Below are 20,655 nucleotides of genomic sequence, written 5' to 3'. Positions count from 1 at the left end.
GAAGTGCTATTGGTATGCCAGGTGAGCTGTAATTCTCATACTGATTCTGATAACATTATTGTTAAGCTTTGTGGACTGGTTTAGCTTTGAAATGTGTTTTCTTATAATCTCAGCAGTAACAACAATAAGATTTTGCAATGCTAGTCACATTACAAGAATTAGGAAAATAAATGAAGAAGATGACAGGGACCGAGTTGGATCAAGCCAAACTACTAGAGAACAGATCCTTCAGATCTTAGGCAGCACAGCTACATGGCTTTGCTGTTTTCCTTCTTGTCCATCTCTAACAAGTTGTTTATTAAACTTTATAGAAGAAAGCTAATAAATAATTGGCTGCAGGCAATTTGGTTTGGGTAGGTTTGGTGCCACTTTATCACCCAGACAGCTATCAGATGCACAGAGAACAACTTGATTGGCAAGATGACATCCGTGCTCTTCCCCAGGCTGTGGAGCTGGAGGAGTCCTGCGTGCTTTGTGCTGGATTGCTCCCCCAAAGACACACTGCTGTGAAAACCCGAGGGAAAAAGAGGTCGTTTTTGAATAAAGATTGCATACAAATGAAATTATCACAGCAAAATTTCACAACTCAGAAGTATTAAAATACAGAATTAAAGCAAATTTATATTTTATGCTTAGCCATTGTACTCTAATGTTTACCTAAAGGGTTTTGTGATTTCTATGCTCAAATTATTCAAAACAAAATGATTAATTGGTCAGTCAAGATAAGTTTAACCTGCATGTTCCTGAATTGTTACTTTTCTGTGTTAAACCTGCCTATGCATGTTAAATTCATTAACCTGGTTTGTAAAGTTTGAGACACTGTTAACAGGGAATATAGTCTGTCATGCAGGTGTCCTAGTAGCAGTCAGGCTTATTTGTAACAAGAAAGATTAATTTTATCAGAAATAATGAATTTGCAAATAATGAATTGTGGAGATGTGCTAGGAGGAACCTGTGCTTTAATATTTGTGAAAAGTTTTGAGAAGGCAACTTTTACTTATTTACGTCTTTTAGCTAAAAGCAGAGGTAAAAATAGGGGAAAAAACACCCCACCCAAAACCTGGTTCCTGATGTCATAAAACACACACTAGTTTTGGGGGTTCCAGAACAGTTCCCCTGGTTACGCTGTTCTGAGTACACCAAAGGCAGCGGGGATGGGGAAGGCTGGACCAGAGACGAGCATGAGCTACAGTGGTTGGGTACTGGTTTCCTCTGACTTTATTGCGCTGTTTTCTTTTTCTTCTACTCATTTATCTTGCTCTGTTGTGATTCTGTAACTTTCTGATACGCTCAGTAGTTGAGGGATCTACTTCATTTTTGGAGTCACTTCAGGATTAAAAGCCAAGGAGTAATTATGTTGATTTTAATGAAACTTCCTGTAAAATGAGATGTACATCAACATATTGATGGCACAGAATGTTTTAAAGGAATATCTTCTACTGAAAGCTGGCATATATAATTTTTTTACCCTTCAAATTGGAATCCCATCCTGGTAATGGACTCCATGTGTATGAGAAACACATATTTATTATCTGTGTGTGTATGTGTATGAGAATATATACATTTCTGTGAATGTATAGAGAGCCTTTACTGTGCTTATGCTGGGTGGTGTTCATTCATCGGTAGAACACCCACTGATTGTAATGCTGTGAGCTGCAAAGCTGCACCAAGGAATGATTTGGAATATTTAAATGTATTTACAGCCTTCCAACCACTCCAGAATAAGGAATTAAATGCCTTCAGTGTTTTTTCTTTGCAATCAGTTCTCCTTGTTAAATGGAGTACTGTGACTGTAATGAAAGAAAAATGAAGTAAACCTGTAAAAGCTTATGAATTTAGGGGAACTAAGAATTGTCTGTTTTAATCTGATAACCTTGTCTACTGCAAGTTTTCAGTGTTACACATTGTGTGGTTTTACTTCTGTTTTTTAATTTTTTTTATATTATCTGATATAGATAACAGTCCTGCATGAGACGTGGACAGTGTTCAGGCGCTACAGTCGTTTTCGGGAAATGCATAAAACTTTAAAACTGAAGTACCCAGAGGTAAGTTTTGGTAAAACTTCTTTTGCAGAAAAGGGTGGAGGTAGAGACTTGAAAATAAGTTTGTTTGTTCGTTTAAAGTTGTATGCCTAAAACCAATATCAATCTCAGCGGCATCTTCTAGTAAGATTGGCAAGCCCCTTAGCAGTTCAGAGCTCCAAGGCTCCTAGATAGAGGATGGATATAACGGTGAAACTGTGACTCCGTGTGCTGCCTCCAGCCATTAATTCCCTTTACTGCTGACCGGCGGCGTTCCCTGGAGGCTGCTGGTGCGTTCATTGCAAGATAGTTGCAGTCAGATCATGTCATCCTGACAACTCCTCATTTAAAAGAAGAGGCTTGTCTCACAGATACCTTTTTGTAATAGTGGCTTCCAGGTTTCTGCAAAATGGAAAACTGATCATTCTGACCGCCTGGGAGACTCTGGGTGTCTGGGATATGAGCAGCTGTTGCTGACAGAGATTTAGTTCATTGGAACTGAGCATTTGTAGAATTACAGTTCTTGGTTTCCACATCTGATTTTTAATTATTAACATTTTTCTTACTTTCTACTTGTTCCCTTGGATATTAGAAGAAATAAATCATTCAAGCAATGGAAGTGATCCTGATTTGAGAGTTAACACAAGCAAAGAAGCCTGGGCCATATATTCATGGGCAATATATTAGAAAACATTTATATGTTCAAGAAAGAGAGATGCCATAGTGTGCAAGTGCTTCCTTGGTCTTCATTGACATATTCTTTAAGCTAAAAAGTAATTGAGCATGAAAAGACCTTGAGTTTTAAAGAGTCAAATATATAGATTTGTGTTTTCTGGAGATTCTGATCATTAAGACCCATTCCAATTCAGTATGGAAACCAGAAATTAAAACTACCACACACCAAATATCTACCTAAAGCTTAGAAAGAGAGAATTAGGGAAAAAGGTAAAAATGAGTTTTGCATGGAGAACTGAAAAGTACTCTTTCCACAAATGCTTTTAAAAATGTTACTTCTGAATGAACATCAGTATCATATTTTTGATTTGAATGAATTGCCATTTCCTCTTGGATGTTAAACTTATAGTCTGTCGACAGTAATATCCTAATTGCATCTTACTCTTGAAAAAGCAACTCGGCAATCATCCAGCTGAAACAGAAAAGGGCCACCTGAATCCTTCTGCAGACTGATCTTCCCCATTTGTGAAAATGTGTTTGCATAGACTTTTCCAGAGTCTGTTATCAGTCCTGACAATACATCGAGGAACAATTGAATCTGGCTTTGACAGTTATGTCAGAGGGAGAGCAACTTCTTTGTAGTATGTAGTAATCAGGGTCGGGAGGAATCTGGTGTTCTTAAAGCCATTATTAAAATGTCCTGTGTGCTGCAGTATATTAATGTCACTTTTTAAATCAAGCCTCTGTGACTCACAGTACAAATTCAGACTTTTTTGGTTTTACAGGAGGGAGTGGGGCTTTTTGTGAGCGTGGAAATATCCTTGAGTAAACCTTGTAGCTGTGGTGCTGGGTCTTTCTAACCCTGGGTGCCACACCAACACCCAGGTGTCTTCTCCAAAGTAACAAGTGACAGGATGAGAGGCAATGGCCTCAAGTTACACTAGAGGAGGTTTAGATTGGATATTGGGAACAATTTCTTCCCAGAAAGGGCTGTTGGGCATTGGAACAGGCTGCCCAGGACAGTGGTGGAGTCACCATCCCTGGAGGGGTTGAACAGACACAGAGATGAGGTTCTCAGGGACATGGGGTAGTGCCAGGGATGGGTTAATGGTTAACTTGATGATCTTGAGGGTCTTTTCCAACCAAAATGATTCTATGAGCACAGGAGTGGTGTTACTAGGTCAAAATGAAGTCTAGCATCCAAGAGCATGCAAATTAGATAATATCCTAGCACAGAGCAAAGGTACATTGTTGTCTTCATCTTGGAGTCTTCCCAGCTGAAATTATTTTGGTTGTAATTAGTAGCTCATGATTAATATTTTTCCTGTGGATTTTATCTATATTTTCTATTCTCTACACCACTTACTTTATAGGTATCTTATATAGGTATTCTTTTTTTTTTTTTTTTTTAAAACTTCTTTCTCTGTTTGTGGTCATACTTACAAGGGTAATACACTGTCTAGTTTAATGTGCCAGTTTGTTTCTGATTGACACTTCTACGTTGCCATATATCTGTGTCTTAGTTGAACTTATTGAGATTCACATCTAGTACATTAATGGAACTATTTGTTTAACTATGCAGATGATTAAATTTCTAATTTCCATATAATAGTTTGTTTTATTATTATTAATATAAATATTAATGTTATATGTTCCCTTCTCAACCATTTTTGTAAGTCAGGGTAAATACCACGCCTCACAAGTTTCCCATTATAACTTTCCCTAAAATATTACACTATTTGGAGAAGCGTAGTAATGCGTTTTAGCTTCTAATATACTTCAAGAAAATGTTTAGTCATGTTACTTTCTAAAACAATAGATTTATAGTGTTAATAGTATCTTCTTCCAGCCTTATTGAGCCTTCACTTCGCAATAACCTTCAATAAATTATCAGTGAGGTTCAAGTATGTGTATCTTTGATAAATACAAAGCACAGTGAAGTTCAGGAGAAGCGAGATAAATATTTGGCCGTGTCATCTCCTGCTTTTAGATAGGTACTATCACTTGAGTGCCGGCTTTGGAAACCCTTGCAGCACTGATACTGTGTTCTTTATTTTACATAGTACAGCTGTTGTGTCCATTCCTGCTTTGAGACTTAGGGCACTAGAAGGAAAAGGCACGTATGGGGACAGGTGAAACCCAACTAACACACAGTTCATTTCTTCCACTGATCAGCATTTCTACAAACTACTGTGTCCTTGTTTACAAGCGGGGGAGAGCACATTGTGATGGATGAAACGCGTAATGTCGTGCACTGTAGTGAAGATTTCATTATCGATGTTGCATATGTGAATGATCGATAGCTTCCCATATTTTTACCTTTATTTAAAATAGCCTTTATGTATGGTAATTTTGGATTAATTTTGCAATGTGAGTAGGAGTTCAGTTTGTTTGGTAAATTGAAAATAATCTGTCTGCTTCTGCTCATCTGTCATTGATCTAATTTGGGATTCACCATGACACTAAAATGCATTTTAATACCGAACTTGGCAAAGTTGTGTCCTTAGTTACTGTATATTATTCCAGAGAAACTTGATCCTTAAAAGTAATGTTATCAGAATCCATCAGGGTTGAATTTTATTTTGCATAGTTCACCTTCCAACTCTAAATTAATATTTATAATGAACAGCGAAAATACTGCGGACGTGTTTAATGTATGAGTGTCCTGCTTTTAGAAGTGAACTTTACAGCTCATTAATTGCTCAGCTCAGAATTACTACATCAGTATTTTAATAATTTGCTGATCTTGCATTTTGTGTTGCTACCACTGAATTCCCAAAGGAATGTATTGGCAAACTGATTTATTAGGAAGGATTTTTTTTGTTGTTGTTTTTTTCTCTTAAATAGTATCTCTTTTGGAAGCAGAAATGACTTCCAGTCTTATAATATGCCATATATTTTATATACCTGCATATTTCTTCTAATGTAATTAAGTGGTTGCTGACAACTGGGTATCTAATTGAAATATGTCACATGCAAATTTTGAAAGACTGAAGAAGCTGCAGCAAGGTGAGATTGTGCCAGAGGCAGATGACTACCAGCATTTTAACAGTGCCTAACTTTTTTACATCTGCATGATTGTCATTTGCTCAGCTTTTGCTTTCTTATGCTGCTAGATTGTTAATGACTCTCTTATTATTTTTGGAATTTTAATTAAGACCTTACTTGGCTTTTAGTTGCAATAGTCTCTGTGATGAATGTACTGTTTTATTGTCATTGTCAGAAGCAGGAGCAAACGGGCTTTTTAATAGAGAAATGAAAACTTTCAGAGTAAGATCCTCCTTTGTTAACTTTTCCTTCATCTTCTTATACCAGTTCATGGTTTCGATGTATTACTGGGGTGCTGGTTGCTGCAGAAAACCTTCCCTTCCTTATCCTTGTTTTGCTGTGAGGGAAAACTCACTCTCCCATCCCTGTTAGTTCAGCAAGTTCAAGTGATGCACTGTTGTGATGGCCAGTGCTTTCCTCTTCCTACCACTTTCTTGTCTCTTCCCTCTTTCAAAGGAGAGCAGAGGAACAGTTGTCTGTTTGTTTTCCCTACCTGAATCCAAAGCTTATGGAGTCACTCATCCCAAATTCCTATTTGCATCCAGGTTTATATGCCAAGTTTTGTGGGCCTTTCACTGTAGACTCTGCTTATGGACTTGCCTGTGAATCTTCTTGCAACTTCTGTGTCCATAAAAATGTCTACATGGTGTTAAGGGGAGCACCAACTATTGAGGCATTTTTATTACTAATAGTGATTCTCAACTTAACATATTAGCAAATCCATAGAGAGCTGCTAAAGAGAAGCTAAAAGGTATGCTTGCATTTATAGATTCATTCGTGGAGTTAAGGACAAACACCTGTAGGCAAGATGGCTACAGGAGTGCTGAAGCTGTCACCTTCTAGCTTATTTAACAGAGTGTAATAATTTGTGTATTTGTATTTAATATGTGGGTTCTGTATGTAAGTGTATATTGGTATCTTTCACAGTCTAAAGCACGAAAGGACTGTTTATTAAGGAATTTTAGCTGTATTTGAGCCAGCTTCCCCTTTTGGTGGTCTGGTTTTTGTTGTCTTACGTGACTGAATGAATGCATAACACCCATATCAGAAACATCTATGTAAACTTATACCTTCAAGCCAAAGTTCCCAGGTGATCTACCCCCATCTGCTATTTCCCAGGGAAATGAGTGTGCAGGATATATTGCAGTAGCACGTCAATATCATGAATCTCTGAGGCTGGGATTAGAGACTGTTGTTTGGATGACAGGGTTTTTCAGGTACATTAAGTATAGTATATTTTTTAATGTAGTATTCTGGAGGAAAGGCTTTCATTGGTAGTATCAATGAGAGTTGCATACTGCTTCTTTTTATTTCTGAAGATAATATCCTCTGCTTATCAGAAATCTCTGACAGAATATTATTCTGTTTGAATAATATTGAGGCTTGAACTCGAGGCTTTTGTCAATGGGAGGAGTTAGCAGGCTGATCTTTGCATACCTGTGAGAATTGCATGAAACTCAAAGAGCAGAAGATGTTTCTCTAGTTTTTCAAAAATAGTATGTGAATGTTTTTTAAAACATATTGCATTCAAAATGTTTCTTGCAAGCTGATTTTAAAAATATTTTTAAATAGTTCAGATTTTTCAAAACTCGAAGTAGTTTCTTCATTTTTTTGCTGGAATTGGTTTTTTTATCTCAGAGAAGAGATATGAGAAATATGTTCTATCTCAGTGAAGCCATTTCCCATTTCATCCAGCAATAACCACCCAACTTTATGTATATGTTTGCTATTAAAATATAATAGGCACCAGTTTTGTAATCCTTAAATTCTTTTTAGACTCTTTTATAGACCCACTTATTTAGGACTAATTCTGCCCTGTTGATGAATGAAGAGGCACAAACTGTTTATTTGATCACCACTGAATGGTCTTGCTGTCCCTTCCTTTTGCCTCCCTACTCCTCTTTTGGGTGACTGCCAGGGAGGAATCTCCATTCTCTTTTTCAGTGGTCCATACATCTGGTGCTCCTGATAAGTTATACGTGGCAGAAATATGCAACGTGACATGTTGGCAGAGATAATGGTGAGGGGATGGATTTGAGATGGAGCCATTAATTTTAGGAGAGCATCCTTGGATTCTGGAAGAGATTTTGTCCAGGATCACTGACAGAGAAATGCAACTTTTTTACTAACATTTCAGACCCAGTTGGTGGGGATTTTTATTCTGCCCACTCCCTTCCTCCATCCGCTCTCAATAGCCTCAAGGTTAATTAGGCAACTTCTCTATGTAATTATTACCTTTTTTTTTTAATTCTTAGCACAGATGCAGAGGTCTCCCTCATAAGGAAGAACACAGAGAAATTAAACCAGGAGCAGAGCAAGGCGTCAGACTGTGCAGAGCACTTAGGGCAGCATTCTGGCTGAGGTCTTGGCTATCTGGCCGACTCTGGTTCTTAACTGTGCAGCTGTAGCGTCTCATCAAATGTAAAATTTGTGTTAATCTCCTGGGGTGACCTGGAAAGGGAAAAGGAGGAGGAAGCAATACCCTGGAGGCACTTGACTTGCAGGGCTGGTGAGCTGGTTGCCGCGTAACCATTGAGCTCCTGGGGCTTGGGAGCTCCTTTGGCAGCAGGAGAAAGCTTGGTGCATCAGAGCTGGCCAGCCTGAATCTCTGCTGGATTTACCTTTTTCTTTTTGCCTCATTTATTGGCATCAGTAACTGGATATTTAGGTAATATAGAAGATCTAGGGAGTATGCTCATATTGAATGCCAAATTCTGGACATTTGAATGCTTTTAGTGTTGTAGGTAGTGTAAAGCACTGTAGCTGTACATAACTGTAACTAAAAACTTCTAAGATGATATTTTAAATTAGTTTGTTCCGAAACCTTCAATGCTTATGCTGAAACGTTGATCCTGCAGTGACTAAAGTCCCAATCCCTTCACAAGTTCAATGATTATTGAGATTGATGTATAGAAACCAAATTGACCAAGAAACTGTTTAAAATCAAGGGTTACATGTACTAGAGACAGCAGGATATAGCATATAGTATTGAACATGATGCTACAAATCTTGCTACAAATGTTTTCTCGTTATTTTAGAAAGTCTAGTTTTGCCTGTGTATGGATTCTTAATTTGGATTTTTTCAGCCTCTAGGAGCTCCATAACCCTTAGTGAGCATAGTATATGACAATATTTTAAGATTTATTTCTGTATTTGAAAATTTGACCCAGGGAAGAAATGAGCTTGTTGATATGTTCTGCTTGGATTGGAAGGATGTTTCTGGATATTAACTACCAAACTTGGATATACATATGTATTTTAATAATCAAGAATAGGCACTGTCGATTTGCTTTTATACAACGGAAAAACATAATAGAAGAATAACAAATTTAACATGGCAACCTAAGGACAAACACCAAGCGTGCATGAAAAGTCTAAAAGCTTTTTTGCAAGAAACTCTATATTTGAGCATAGATTAGTATGAAAATTATTTACAACATTGATGTGCTTGTAAATATCAAGTGCCATGATGTGTATTAAAATAAAACCTCTGGCAGAATTGCAAGTATATAGAAAAGCATTTAGAAAATGGTTTTTGAAATGTAAAACCAAAACTAATAGTAAACCTTAATTTTTACTTTCTAGCCTGGAGCTTTGTTAGCTTTAATAATATATCTTTCCGTAAATATTGAAAGAAAAACAAAGTAGTAAATTTTAGAATCCATATCTGTGTGTAAACCTTATAATACCATTATACAAGCGTATGATTATAGCCTTCACCTTCATTCGGTACCAATTACAGTAATTATGGTATAGATAATTTTAGATTTTTAACATTCATATTCTTGTCACCTATAACAGCCAAGAAGTACATACACAGGAAGCATATTTTGTCATATACACGCTTCTAGCTCCCATTCCTAATTATAGTATGTTCAGAGCATTCTGAAAGCCTGCAGGTTTATATATGTAGTACTTCCAGATCAGCTTTAGTTTGCCACCAGCTACAGTAGCGATTTAAGGGGTAGATCCCTGAATGCTTTCTCTTGCCTTCCTTTCGGCAGCACAAGACGTTTGGCTGCTGCTGTTTTTAAAAGAAACTTCAGGACTTTGCTCAGTACATCGGACTACAGATATCTATGAACAGGAGAATTAGTTCCCATAAGTGAAGTGTGAAAAACATTGCTGCTAACCGTATAATGTAGTTCAGTGCAAATTCGTTTACAGAGAAGTGTATTTATTCCACGTGGTCCCTCTAAATTCCTAGCTGCTACCCAGGACTGTATCCTGAGATATAGCAAACCCCCCCCCACCCCGGCATATTTGCTTCCAGCATAATATGCAATTCCCAATGTACTTCTAGTGGGAAAATGAATTCAGTGTGTGAATTTCTCATTGTAGAACTGAATCTGAATGTGTAAGAGCCTTGTGAGAGCCTGGCTTTGGGACTAATTTGTGATTATTGGGGGTTTTTGTGTGCTAGATTTGTGCAGCAAAGTTTTCTTGGCTTGGTACAGGCAGTCCTGCAGAAATAGTTTCTCTCCTCCTTCCTGTCCTCTCTCCTGTGTTTTGGTCAATGATGAGACTGGTTTTTTGTGTATGTTTGGTTTTTGTCTGTCCTGGGCAGCTAATGAAACCTGTGAGTTTCCAAATAGTTCTCTGTGAAAATACTATTAACTTTATAGATCTTATGATAAATTCAGCATGAGATACAATTAAACTGCAGGCAGACATCAAATGTCAGGTTTCACTGATTGTGCTGTGCAAAAGTCTTTTACATGTAATGTAGAAATTGAAAAAAAAAAAGCATTTGGAGGGGGCGTGAGTCCTTCATCTCAGAATTCACAAAACATTGGACATAATGATTGCTTTGATTGTTTGATAATCTGATTTTCAAGGCTCTGCTCAATGATCTAGTGAATTGCGTAGTATCATAATATTCATGTTGTTTTATCAGTAAAATTGTTTCAGATCATAGAATCACAGAATGGTTTGGGTTGGAAGGGATCTTAAAGCTCATCCAGTCCAATCCCCCTACCATGGGCAGAGACACCTTCCACTAGACCAGGTTGCTCAAAGCCCCATCCAACCTGACCTTGAACACTCTCAGGGATGGGGCATCCACAGCTTCTCTGAGCAACCTGCTCCAGTACCTCACCACTCTCAGGGTGAACAATTTCTTCCTTACATCTAATCTAAATCTGCTCTCTTTTCAGTTTAAAGCCATGACTACACGCCCTTGTAAAAAGTCCCTCTCAGCTTTCTGATATGTCCACTTTAGGCACAGGTACCCCCTTTAGGTACTGCAGGGTTTGATTTACATATCTAGACTAGCATAGTTTCCATTCTGATTGTACCTGAAGGCTCCTATGTGCTGTAACTCATTCTAAGGATGCTGTAAAAAATAATAAATCCATGTCATCCTGTAGCTTGCCCCAGCTTTCCTGGGTTACTAAAGCTTGTGTAGGTGGAGCAGCATCACATGTATATGGACTCAATGATTTAGTGCTTGCTGAGGACAGAAATACAGCTTTCTAGAAATCACCTGACGAGACAGTAGATGTGAAATTACTGACATGTGATCCAAACCCAAATACTTGCAATAGTTAAACACATCCTGTTTTCTCCCCAACCCTTAATAATGATGGTGGCTTCGATATCATGTCATTTTAATCAAGTGCATCTTTGAGTTTTACCTCCGTATGTGATATATACGTGGATCTTGCTTGCTAAGCATTTATTTTCGAGTGCTTGGTCAAGAAATTCTGTTATACTTGGAAACGAATATCTACTCTCACCCACCACTGTGCATCTAGGGTCTCAAGAGCAATTCTAAATAGGGTATTGCTCCTGAAACTGATCGTAACAGTGATCTTTCTGGTCCCTGTAATTGCTTTTTCTGTCCTGCAGATTCAAAATCCTTCGCCAAGCAAGCTCCTGAAAATATGTCTTTTAAAGGTATTACATTTAATTAGTTATCTGTCATTTTCAGCTTCACCTAATGACAACAATAGTAGGAGGAAAATCCTGAATTTGTATGAGGTTTACAGCTAGTTTTCAGTCTTGTGATAAAGCAGCTAGTTCTATAATGTCTGTAAGACTAGACCAAAGTGAAAATTGATGTATGACCTACATGTTTGTCACTCACTCTTACTGCTGGAGGGGGCACTAATTAGTTCCTTTTAGGCTTCCCATTTTTGTACTTGCACTGCGCTTTCTCAGGTTGTATCATTTGAAGCGAGGCAGGCTAGCTGGCTTCTCCTTCTAATCAGTCCAGTTTGTTGTGAGAGCTGCAGCTTTATATCTGTAACAAATCAAACTCAGAGGCACATTGCGTGTTTGTTTGCAGGTGTGTTTCTCTGTGACAGCTGTTCATTGAGACCCTGAGATCTGCCATTAATTTTGGGTAGTCAGAAAGGCATCCATCTAGTCAGCGGTAGAAATTATCGCCGCTCTTTGGGTTTTCATTATTAGCATTTCTCAAAGGCAAGGGTGACTGAAATTTATGGCATCAGTTGGCCACACGAGATGAGGACGTTTCATAAGTGCTGCCAGCTGTCACCACGATGAGCTCGTACGCAACAAGCAAATCTGTTTCGGAAGAGCTGTTAAAACTGCTATGGTGAGTTCTCCTCTCTGAATGTATTTCTGTTGCTGAAGTCAAATGGGATTGGGACTTCTCAGTGCGCAGTTGAAGTGGCCTCATAGTCACCATGGCATTGCCACAGTGAAGATGGTGTCTGCCGTGTGGCAGGGACAGTTCCTTAACCTTGCTAGAAATCCCGGTGGGAAGATAATGAATCCAAAAAGGAAATCCAAAAGGAAAATAAACCCTGCAGAGAGTACCAGAAAATTCCTTTTTTACCTTCTGTTTGAGAAGTGAGATTTGAGCCACGCACAGATGAAGATTGATAAATGTGTTGAACTTTGAAGACGTGACCTTGCAAACCCATCGGTAGTTTCCATTTCTTTGAAGAAATAACCAGGCACCATGACCTGAGATTACATGACAAAGAAGTAATGTTTAGTTTGCAAAATCATGAGCTGAAATCATAGAGAATGTGTTAAACTTGCCCATAGACTTTCTAGGTCAGCATGTGCCCTTGACTTAGACCGCTGTTTGCCATGTGGTACTGGCATTTTTCCCCCCGAGACCTCTATTTTAGGGCAAGAGATAGATGAATAAGAGAGCAAAATCCATAGTATGTTACAATTTTTTTCATGCTTATTTCACACATCTATGGATAGTATTTAATTATGTTTTATTTTGGTTTTGACTGGTTTACAGGTGAGATAATGATATCCTTTGGATTGGTGTATGCTGTTCCTCCACCATCTTATTCTGCCTTTCTGCAACCAGAATGTATTAATATATTAATACATTTTCTTCAGCATTTGAGCCAATTTTTGTCCCTCTTTCCTTAGTTGATAATCCTGAGCTATGCAGATAGTAGTTTACATGTAGAAAGATGCCCTGGCTGTATTAGTTTCCAGTTTTCATAAAAGAAATTAAAAGCCCAAAGCTGCATAATTTTATAGAACTATGAAAGGTTTACATGAACTTTGATACAGCCTCTTGCTCATTTTTATAGTTATTCTGTATTTAAATGCTATTGTGCTACTTATAATGAACAAAACAATGAAGTAATTTGTCAAATATTATATTAACCATCCTTTATAGCTCTTGTTTGGTATGTTATTATTTTAACTAGTCTAGAAATTGCTTTAAGGAAAAGAAAAACACCCCTGTAATGCAAGGTAGCTTCTTTGGCTGTAGTTAATTCAATTTTTCTCAACAGCAGGAAGCAGACTAAATGGAGTTAAAATAATGTGATGAGCCGTGGCCTCCACATCTCACCGTAGCTCCAAAATGCATATTGAGCAGGTCAGCCTGCTTGTGTAAGGAGAAACTTGGATGTGAGAACTCCCAAACCTTGTTGATAATTACAGATTATGTTTGATAGGCAGGTGGGCAGAACTGAAAGACAGTGAGGCACACTTAGTGAAATATAAAAGAGGAATCTTTGGTGTCCAGTTCTACTTGGTAATTTTGCATCATCAGAGTGAGGTTTCAGAGAGGTTCACAGGAGGTGAATTTCTTTTTTGTATTCTTAGCCCTCTTCAGTGACAGATGAAGTTGAAATGTTCTTTGGAGATGCAGTTGGGCCTGTCTTTGAGGAAGGTAACTGGCAAGCATGCCGGGAAGATCTTTGAAATTTAAAGAGAGTTTCGCAGAATTAGAGACAGCAGAGCTGTAAGAACTTGTGCATCCTGAGGAGATGCTCATGTATTGGTGAAATCAGAGAAGAAGATCTGTGGGGGTTAGTCACAGCGTCCAGACTTTGAGGGACCTCAGAACAGAACTGCATCTGCTTACAGGAGGAGATGTTAAGTGCTTGTGCTTCTTGGCATGTCTTAGTGCCGGTATCACAGGGAAATGGTGCAGAGGAGGTACCTATTTATAAATGAGTGACGCTCCAGAGACATAAGTAGGAAAAAGGCAAGGAATTGTCGCCAGTTTGACAGCAGGGAAGTTACAGAATTGCTTGCGGGCAGGTTAAACCCAACAGGGTCTCCAAGAGGGTGTGTTCTGGAGGTCAGAGAAGAGACCTGGCTCACCAGGCTACCTGCACTAGGGGCCAGGCAAAAAGCAACCTGCAAACCTGGAGTCTCTGCTGCCAGCCAAAAATGCAAAGGTTAAAGCAGTTCTGTGGGCAGGCAAATCTTTAGCACAGAGCAAAAAGGATGGAGAACAGGGAGGAAAGAGTGTTCTCGTGTATAAGGGGCAAAATAGCTTCCTCTTTGAGGAAAGACTGCGCTCTAAAGAAACAGGGAAACCAGATTGTGGTGTAAATTGTATTCAGGAGGGACCAGGAGGACCACACACAGACCAAAAAAACCAGAAATTAAACTCTACCACATCACTCTGCAATATGGTCTTTGTTGTATTTGTCAGAAAGGGAATATTTGCTGACTGATTTAGCTAGGAGTTTTCAAAGCAGACTCCCTCAAGGAACGAGTAAGATGCCAATTCCTTTGTCTCTTCATTCTTTTGTCTCCTTTGAGTGAGGTACAGATGCTGCAGTCTGTAGCAGTGAGGAGGGACAACCCCAGAGGGCTGGGGAATCTGTCTCTGATGGAGGAGCTCCTCAGGACCCAAACACCACAAAGACCTGGGGAGTTCTGTTTCCTGGTCATCTGAGTTTTCTTTGGTTTAAGAGATTAATTATTCCTGTTTGTTTGTTATAATAAATGGTGCCTTTTGTTGCTCTTTAAAAGCTGTTCAGTCTTCACTAAGGAGTTCACTATGTTAAGAAGGTTGACATGGGTCCACCTCAGAGCTTTGGCTGATCTGTAGTTGCTCAGATATCCATCCTGCCTCTGAAAATATCAAATCCTTTTCTCCTTCTGGCAGATAGTGGAGAGGATGGGGTGGGAACAGGAGCCTTGATATGGCAAATGGATGATGGAGTAAGAAAAATAATCAGTTAGATCATAGAGGGTGGAAAAAACATATCAATAAAATAGAGGCAAGCTGGGAAGTGTGGGAGAACATGTTGGAAGAGATGGAAAGAAAATTTGAGAGAGAATATTAGAAATGGAAGAGGAAAAGTAGGTGACAAGCTCTGGATATCCAGAAAATAATCCCCTGGATATTCCCTCTCCTGGATTAGGTGATAATGGAAAGTATTGTCTTTGATTTTCCTGTCCTCTGAGAGCATCACTTCCCTGTAGCATACATATTAATGAAGCACTGCAGGGCTTACATGATGGAGGACTATATTGTTATTTTTCTAAAAGGAGAATAAGTTTAGAGTTTTATTCACTCCTATCTGGGAAGACATCATTTGAACTTTAAATAGTTTGAGCTATATTGCCTGAAAATGTGACTTAGGTGGTTTTCAAGTTATTTTGTTGGTTTCTTTTTTAGTGGATAGTACATGCTCAAATTATCTTTGATCCGTATTTGATTTCTTTTTTTTCTCAGGATGTATAAAGTTGCCTTTAATTTGTTCATTAAGTGTTAACTCTTTTTCTTTGCCTAAGGCTCTTTTATGAAATTCTTTAGAATAGGTGTGTCACGGTTTATTTCACACAAAATACTGGTAAAAATACGGAAGTTAAGCTTTCTTTTTTTTTTTACCATGTTGTCAAATCCCTGAATATTTAGTGCAATTTCCTAGTTAAGATTACAGCTTTTGTCCAGTTTCTTTAGAGTCTTAGTACATCTTGAGAAGCTGAGGCTTAAGTTACTTTGTTTAAACTTCAAAAACTAAAAGTAGGACAGTTTTCTCTTTCATTACTCACTGCAAAATCAAGTCAGGTGCAGCCACAGTGGCTGCAAAACCAAGCCACATTCTTCTCTTTGATTTTTCTCATCTGTGACAGAGATTTCTGGTACAAAGGATCAAAAGTCAGGCGTGCTCTTTGAAAAATGAGAAAATTCGGAGTTGTAAAAGTAACAGGAGAGTTAAAGAAGACTGACTTTTAAATTTTATAGTTAGCATTTTCTTAATTTTCTTTTTTCCTCCTTTTCCCCCCATTTAAATATATCAAAACATCGAAGCACAAAGAGAATTTTGGATGAAAGATTAAAGATGACTCAGCCTCCATCAGTTTCTGCCCTGTTTTTCTTCTTAAAAAAATCTTTTACCGAGTTGTAGGCACTAAAACGTAGATTTTCCCCACCAGAAATAATGAGATCTTTCAAATCCCGTAGATTTTTGCTTGATGTTTGAAAATGGTCCTTTTTTTAATGTTTAGGGAGCCATAACACTTGGAGCAATTTCACACTTCAGAAGTGACAAGCCTACATGACTGTATTATGTGGTATTTTACTTTGGTCCACTATATATTGAAATATCATCTACAAAGTACTGTACAAGACTTTCTATTAACATTATGTTCTGCTCTACTGTAAAACCCCTGAACTGAATTAAATCCAGCAGGTCCCTGGCTACCTTCAATTAATGCCAGTGAAGAGTCTCCAACTGAATATAATAGAAATTAAAGGACACCCTTCAAATGCTGATGGCTTCATTTTGTAATGGTCCTAAAATGAGAATTCACCCTGTCCCAGGCAGAGCCTTTCGTGGTTTTGGAGCCTTCGTGTGTACTCTCTTGGCTTCCAGAAGGTTGGGATCCAAATTTACATCTCTTCTCGGGGCTCAGTAGTTGAAGATGTATGGTTTCACTCGAAAAGATTATGCTTCCATATAGGTGTTGTTAGGTATATGCTGTTGCCCAAAATAGGCAATTCTTAATGTCAAAGAATTATATATAAGATAAAATAGGTGACTAAAAAAAGAGTTGCTTACTGTTCTGCTGTCTACTCTTAGCAACATTAACCACCTGCTGATAACCTTGTTAAAACCCATCTCCTGGCAGAAGAGTGAGAGAAGTACAGGAATCCATTAAGCTGTTTAAAATTTGCTAGAATAATAATTGCTAGGGATGTAGCACTTTCCCCTTGAGGACTGGGCCAAGTACTGTCTAAACTGGATCATATTAATCTCACAAATACTATATCATGATAGGTAAGTATCATTTCTTACAGATAAAGTTACTGAGACAGACAAATAGCATACCCTCAAGAAATACAAGACCCAGAAATGAAACACAGCCTTTATTTATTGTAAAGAAATTAGGGAGTAAATTGCAAATGACTGTTTGCCTCTCCTTAAAACTGCTACTGCCTAGCAACGATTGCCAGATAGGATAAACATCATTAACTGTAAAAAGTTTAATGTCTAAAAGACATTAGATGTGCTGATGTGCAGTCTTGAGGTGTCTCTCTACTGTTTTAAAATATTATCTGGCTTTGTATTTTAGGTCTAAGAGTAGTCCCAGCCTATCCCATGATATGCATGTGCATGCATGTACATACTCGTATGTATATAACAGAATTTGTATGCAGCAATGCTTCTGCAGCCAAAATACAAATTAGAATCCTTGCACGCTACATGCAGAAGCTTCTCAGGAAATCATTTGAGCTCTCTCTTCCTGTCAGGCTGGGGAATATGCCTCTTAATTTCCCCTGACAGAAAACATATCGCCTTATCAGCAGCCCTAAAAAATGACAAAACATCCCTGCTGAAAAAGCCTGCCTGCCAAACGCTGTCATTGCTGCTGCAGTAAGGGGGACAGGGAGAGGATGGGCGTGCTGCAGAAATTTTGGGGAAGTAGGGCCCTACTCTTACGCTTTTTAGTGCCACAAAACGTTTGTCTTGTAGTCAAGGTGCGACCCTTGAAGAATTAACTTAAGCCAGAGGGTACACAGCCGTTTAATTCTAAAAGAATAATTTATACTCCTGTATCTAGATAGTGTGAAGTTCTCTTACGGTGTTTCAGCTGAGGCAAACATCTCGATGCAAAATCTCCACCTGCAGATCTCTTCTATATTTAAGCAACAGAACAAATGCGGCTCATTCACATACTGTGCTATGTGCATTAACCCATAGCGGGGGTGAGCTCATCTGACGTTACTGCGCCGTTTCTTAAAGGCGTTGTAGTCCTACTAATAACAAAATTTGGATTTATTGAAATATTTTCTACTGCAGTTTGGCTTAGATGAGTAAGATATTTTAAATAAACCGCAAAATTCTCTTGAATCATTGCATTTCTGAATTGTACACAGAGCTCTGAATTACATTCGGAGTCTGTATGTCAAATGATACATCAGGATAGAGGTTCTTTATAGAAAATTATTGTAATGTTTGTCATTTCTTCAGTATAATTGTATTGCTGGACTTTTTCTTTTCTTTTTATAAACCACAGTTATGACAAGATGAGAAAATTTTGTCATCACTTCACATATTTGTGGAACTCTCACACCATCGTATTTTTCCCCACACTTAAAGAATAACTCTGTAAGTTAGAGTGACAGAGATCAATGGTGTGTACATATAAGCACATGACCTCTGCTAAATATATTAATATTGTATTTTTAGATCAATGTACTACAATAGGCAAGCTTCCTATTACAGTGAAATTACACGGTCACGTAGAGGACTGCATCATTCACATTGCCGCATGAATGGTTCTAGTTCTCATGTTGCAAAGATAATTTTCAAGCTGTGAACCAAGTTGAAACTGGTGCTGTCGTGTCTGCAAAAGCGTTTCGACAGCCTGAAACTCAAGTCTAGCGAGTTTTGAATCTCTTTTATTTTGCTGGATTCAGACTCTTGGCATGTAGTGGAGTACAACGTATTGGAATAATTCAGGGCTTGCAAGATTTGCCGACGTGGTGATGAAGTCCATGGCTGGAGGTTTTCTGTCATATAGTTGAGTGGTCATCTGCGGGACAAAAATGGCCTTCATTTTTTTGCGTGATGGCCATCTGCCAATCATTTGGCTAAGAGAGGAGGCCGAGGGCCCTTGGAAAGATGACAGCAAAGAGCAGGACATGGAAGTGTTCCAGCAGCACGAGGTTTTGTGCCTTCTGCATCCAGCCCCATGAGGTGGTGACTGCAGGAGATGGTCAGTGCCTCGTGATGTATCACCTGCAAGATGCAAAATCCTTCCAAGTACATACTTACATAGATAGGTATATTCTGTATACATATATTATTTATAATCTATAATACATTATATATTATATGCTATAGATTATATAATATGCATAATAATATATGTAATATAAACACAAATAATATGCCAAGTATAGTTTGGCCCATTGGATAGAACTTTCTGTTATCTGTAGTTCTCCAAGTCCAAAGTATTCAGATTCAGGTCTTGGTCATCATTGAAATTATAATTTTCATTTAGGTACATGTTGCAAATTTGAACATTTTGGAGCCAGTTGTACTGGCTGAGGCCTTTCTCTTGCATATTAAAATCATGACTGTAATAATGGACTTTTGTTGGCTTGTTTTCTAAGATTTGTGCATCATGGTGATCTGCGAGATAAGAAATGTTAGAACTATGTGAGTAGCTACTTTGGTTTGAACGAGTTTAGCAACACTTTCTGGCTTTAGAAAATGCAACTGTTTTCTCCTACAACATACTAAGAAAGCTAACAGATTAGAAAAGCAACTTCTCCATCCCATAGTTTTGTAGAATCAGTCCCCAAATGTCCATTAAAATCAAATTATATTAGATGAAGAAATAATTCCTGATTTTAGCTATAATACCTTGCTGTGACTCTACAGAGTATGTCTGAGGATGTTGTACCAGTAGGTTTTTTTTTATTACCGCAAATTGTTTTTTAACATATTATTTTTAAATCCTATAACAAAAGTATTTATCAGTAAATAAATACAAAGCCAGTCTTTCTAGGGCCAGGAGGGGATTGTGATGGTAGTTGTTTTACTTTGCTTGTTTCTTGCAGTTACATCATGCAGTAGTGTTTTTAAAAATAAAATTTCTGCAGGGGTGGGATTTTGAAGTCCTTAGAAATATTAGCACTTATAATCTTGTATAGATTAAGAAGTGAAAGTAAGTCCCAAGGACATAATTATAGGATACAGTTTGGTTGTGTACTGCTTGTCCTGCCAAGATGAAGCAGCAGCACCCTGAGAATGTGGTCAGAGAAACCTGAGGAGTACAACTGGGACACGCTGGTGAGACTGATGCTGGGCAGACATCTCCTTCGTCTCCTTTTAGTGTCTCTCGTCACTTTGTGTCACTCATCACTTTGTGTCACTCATTTGAAGATGTCTAGGCATTTCTTTAAAATTCTCCAACCTGGAGTTGAACCAGAGAATGGTAATAAATTATTTGTATTGCAGAATTCCTCTATTTTAAGGATGCTTACATTCAATGTTAATAGTGAGGCTCCTCGTTTAATTCAGTATACTTCTGCGCCATAAATCCTCTACAGTGCTTTATGTGCTGATATACTAAAATGATGCATCTTGTTTATTATTTCGATATCATCAAATGGCCAGGGGAATTCATGCAAGAGGCATTTTTACAGAGGGCTTTCGCCTGCAGAACAGCTCCAGCAATACCAGTGTGAGGTTCCACATTT

At 38.2% G+C, this 20,655-nt stretch overlaps 1 protein-coding gene across 2 annotated transcripts in view; it reads left to right on the top strand.

The window, feature by feature from the left end:
- Positions 1–20,655, top strand: part of KIF16B (kinesin family member 16B) — a 133,452-nt gene that overhangs the window by 95,595 nt on the left and 17,202 nt on the right. For both annotated transcript variants that reach the window (XM_065835284.2, XM_071805691.1), the window contains one exon: positions 1,956–2,045. In XM_065835284.2, the coding sequence (XP_065691356.1) occupies positions 1,956–2,045 (90 nt within the window). The remainder of the gene's footprint in view (positions 1–1,955; positions 2,046–20,655) is intronic.

The sequence above is a fragment of the Patagioenas fasciata genome, chromosome 3 (genome assembly GCF_037038585.1).
Source record: "Patagioenas fasciata isolate bPatFas1 chromosome 3, bPatFas1.hap1, whole genome shotgun sequence".
Lineage (NCBI taxonomy): Eukaryota > Metazoa > Chordata > Aves > Columbiformes > Columbidae > Patagioenas > Patagioenas fasciata.
Note: the sequence above shows the minus strand (reverse complement) of the source record. Positions and strands in the feature narration are given on the sequence as shown.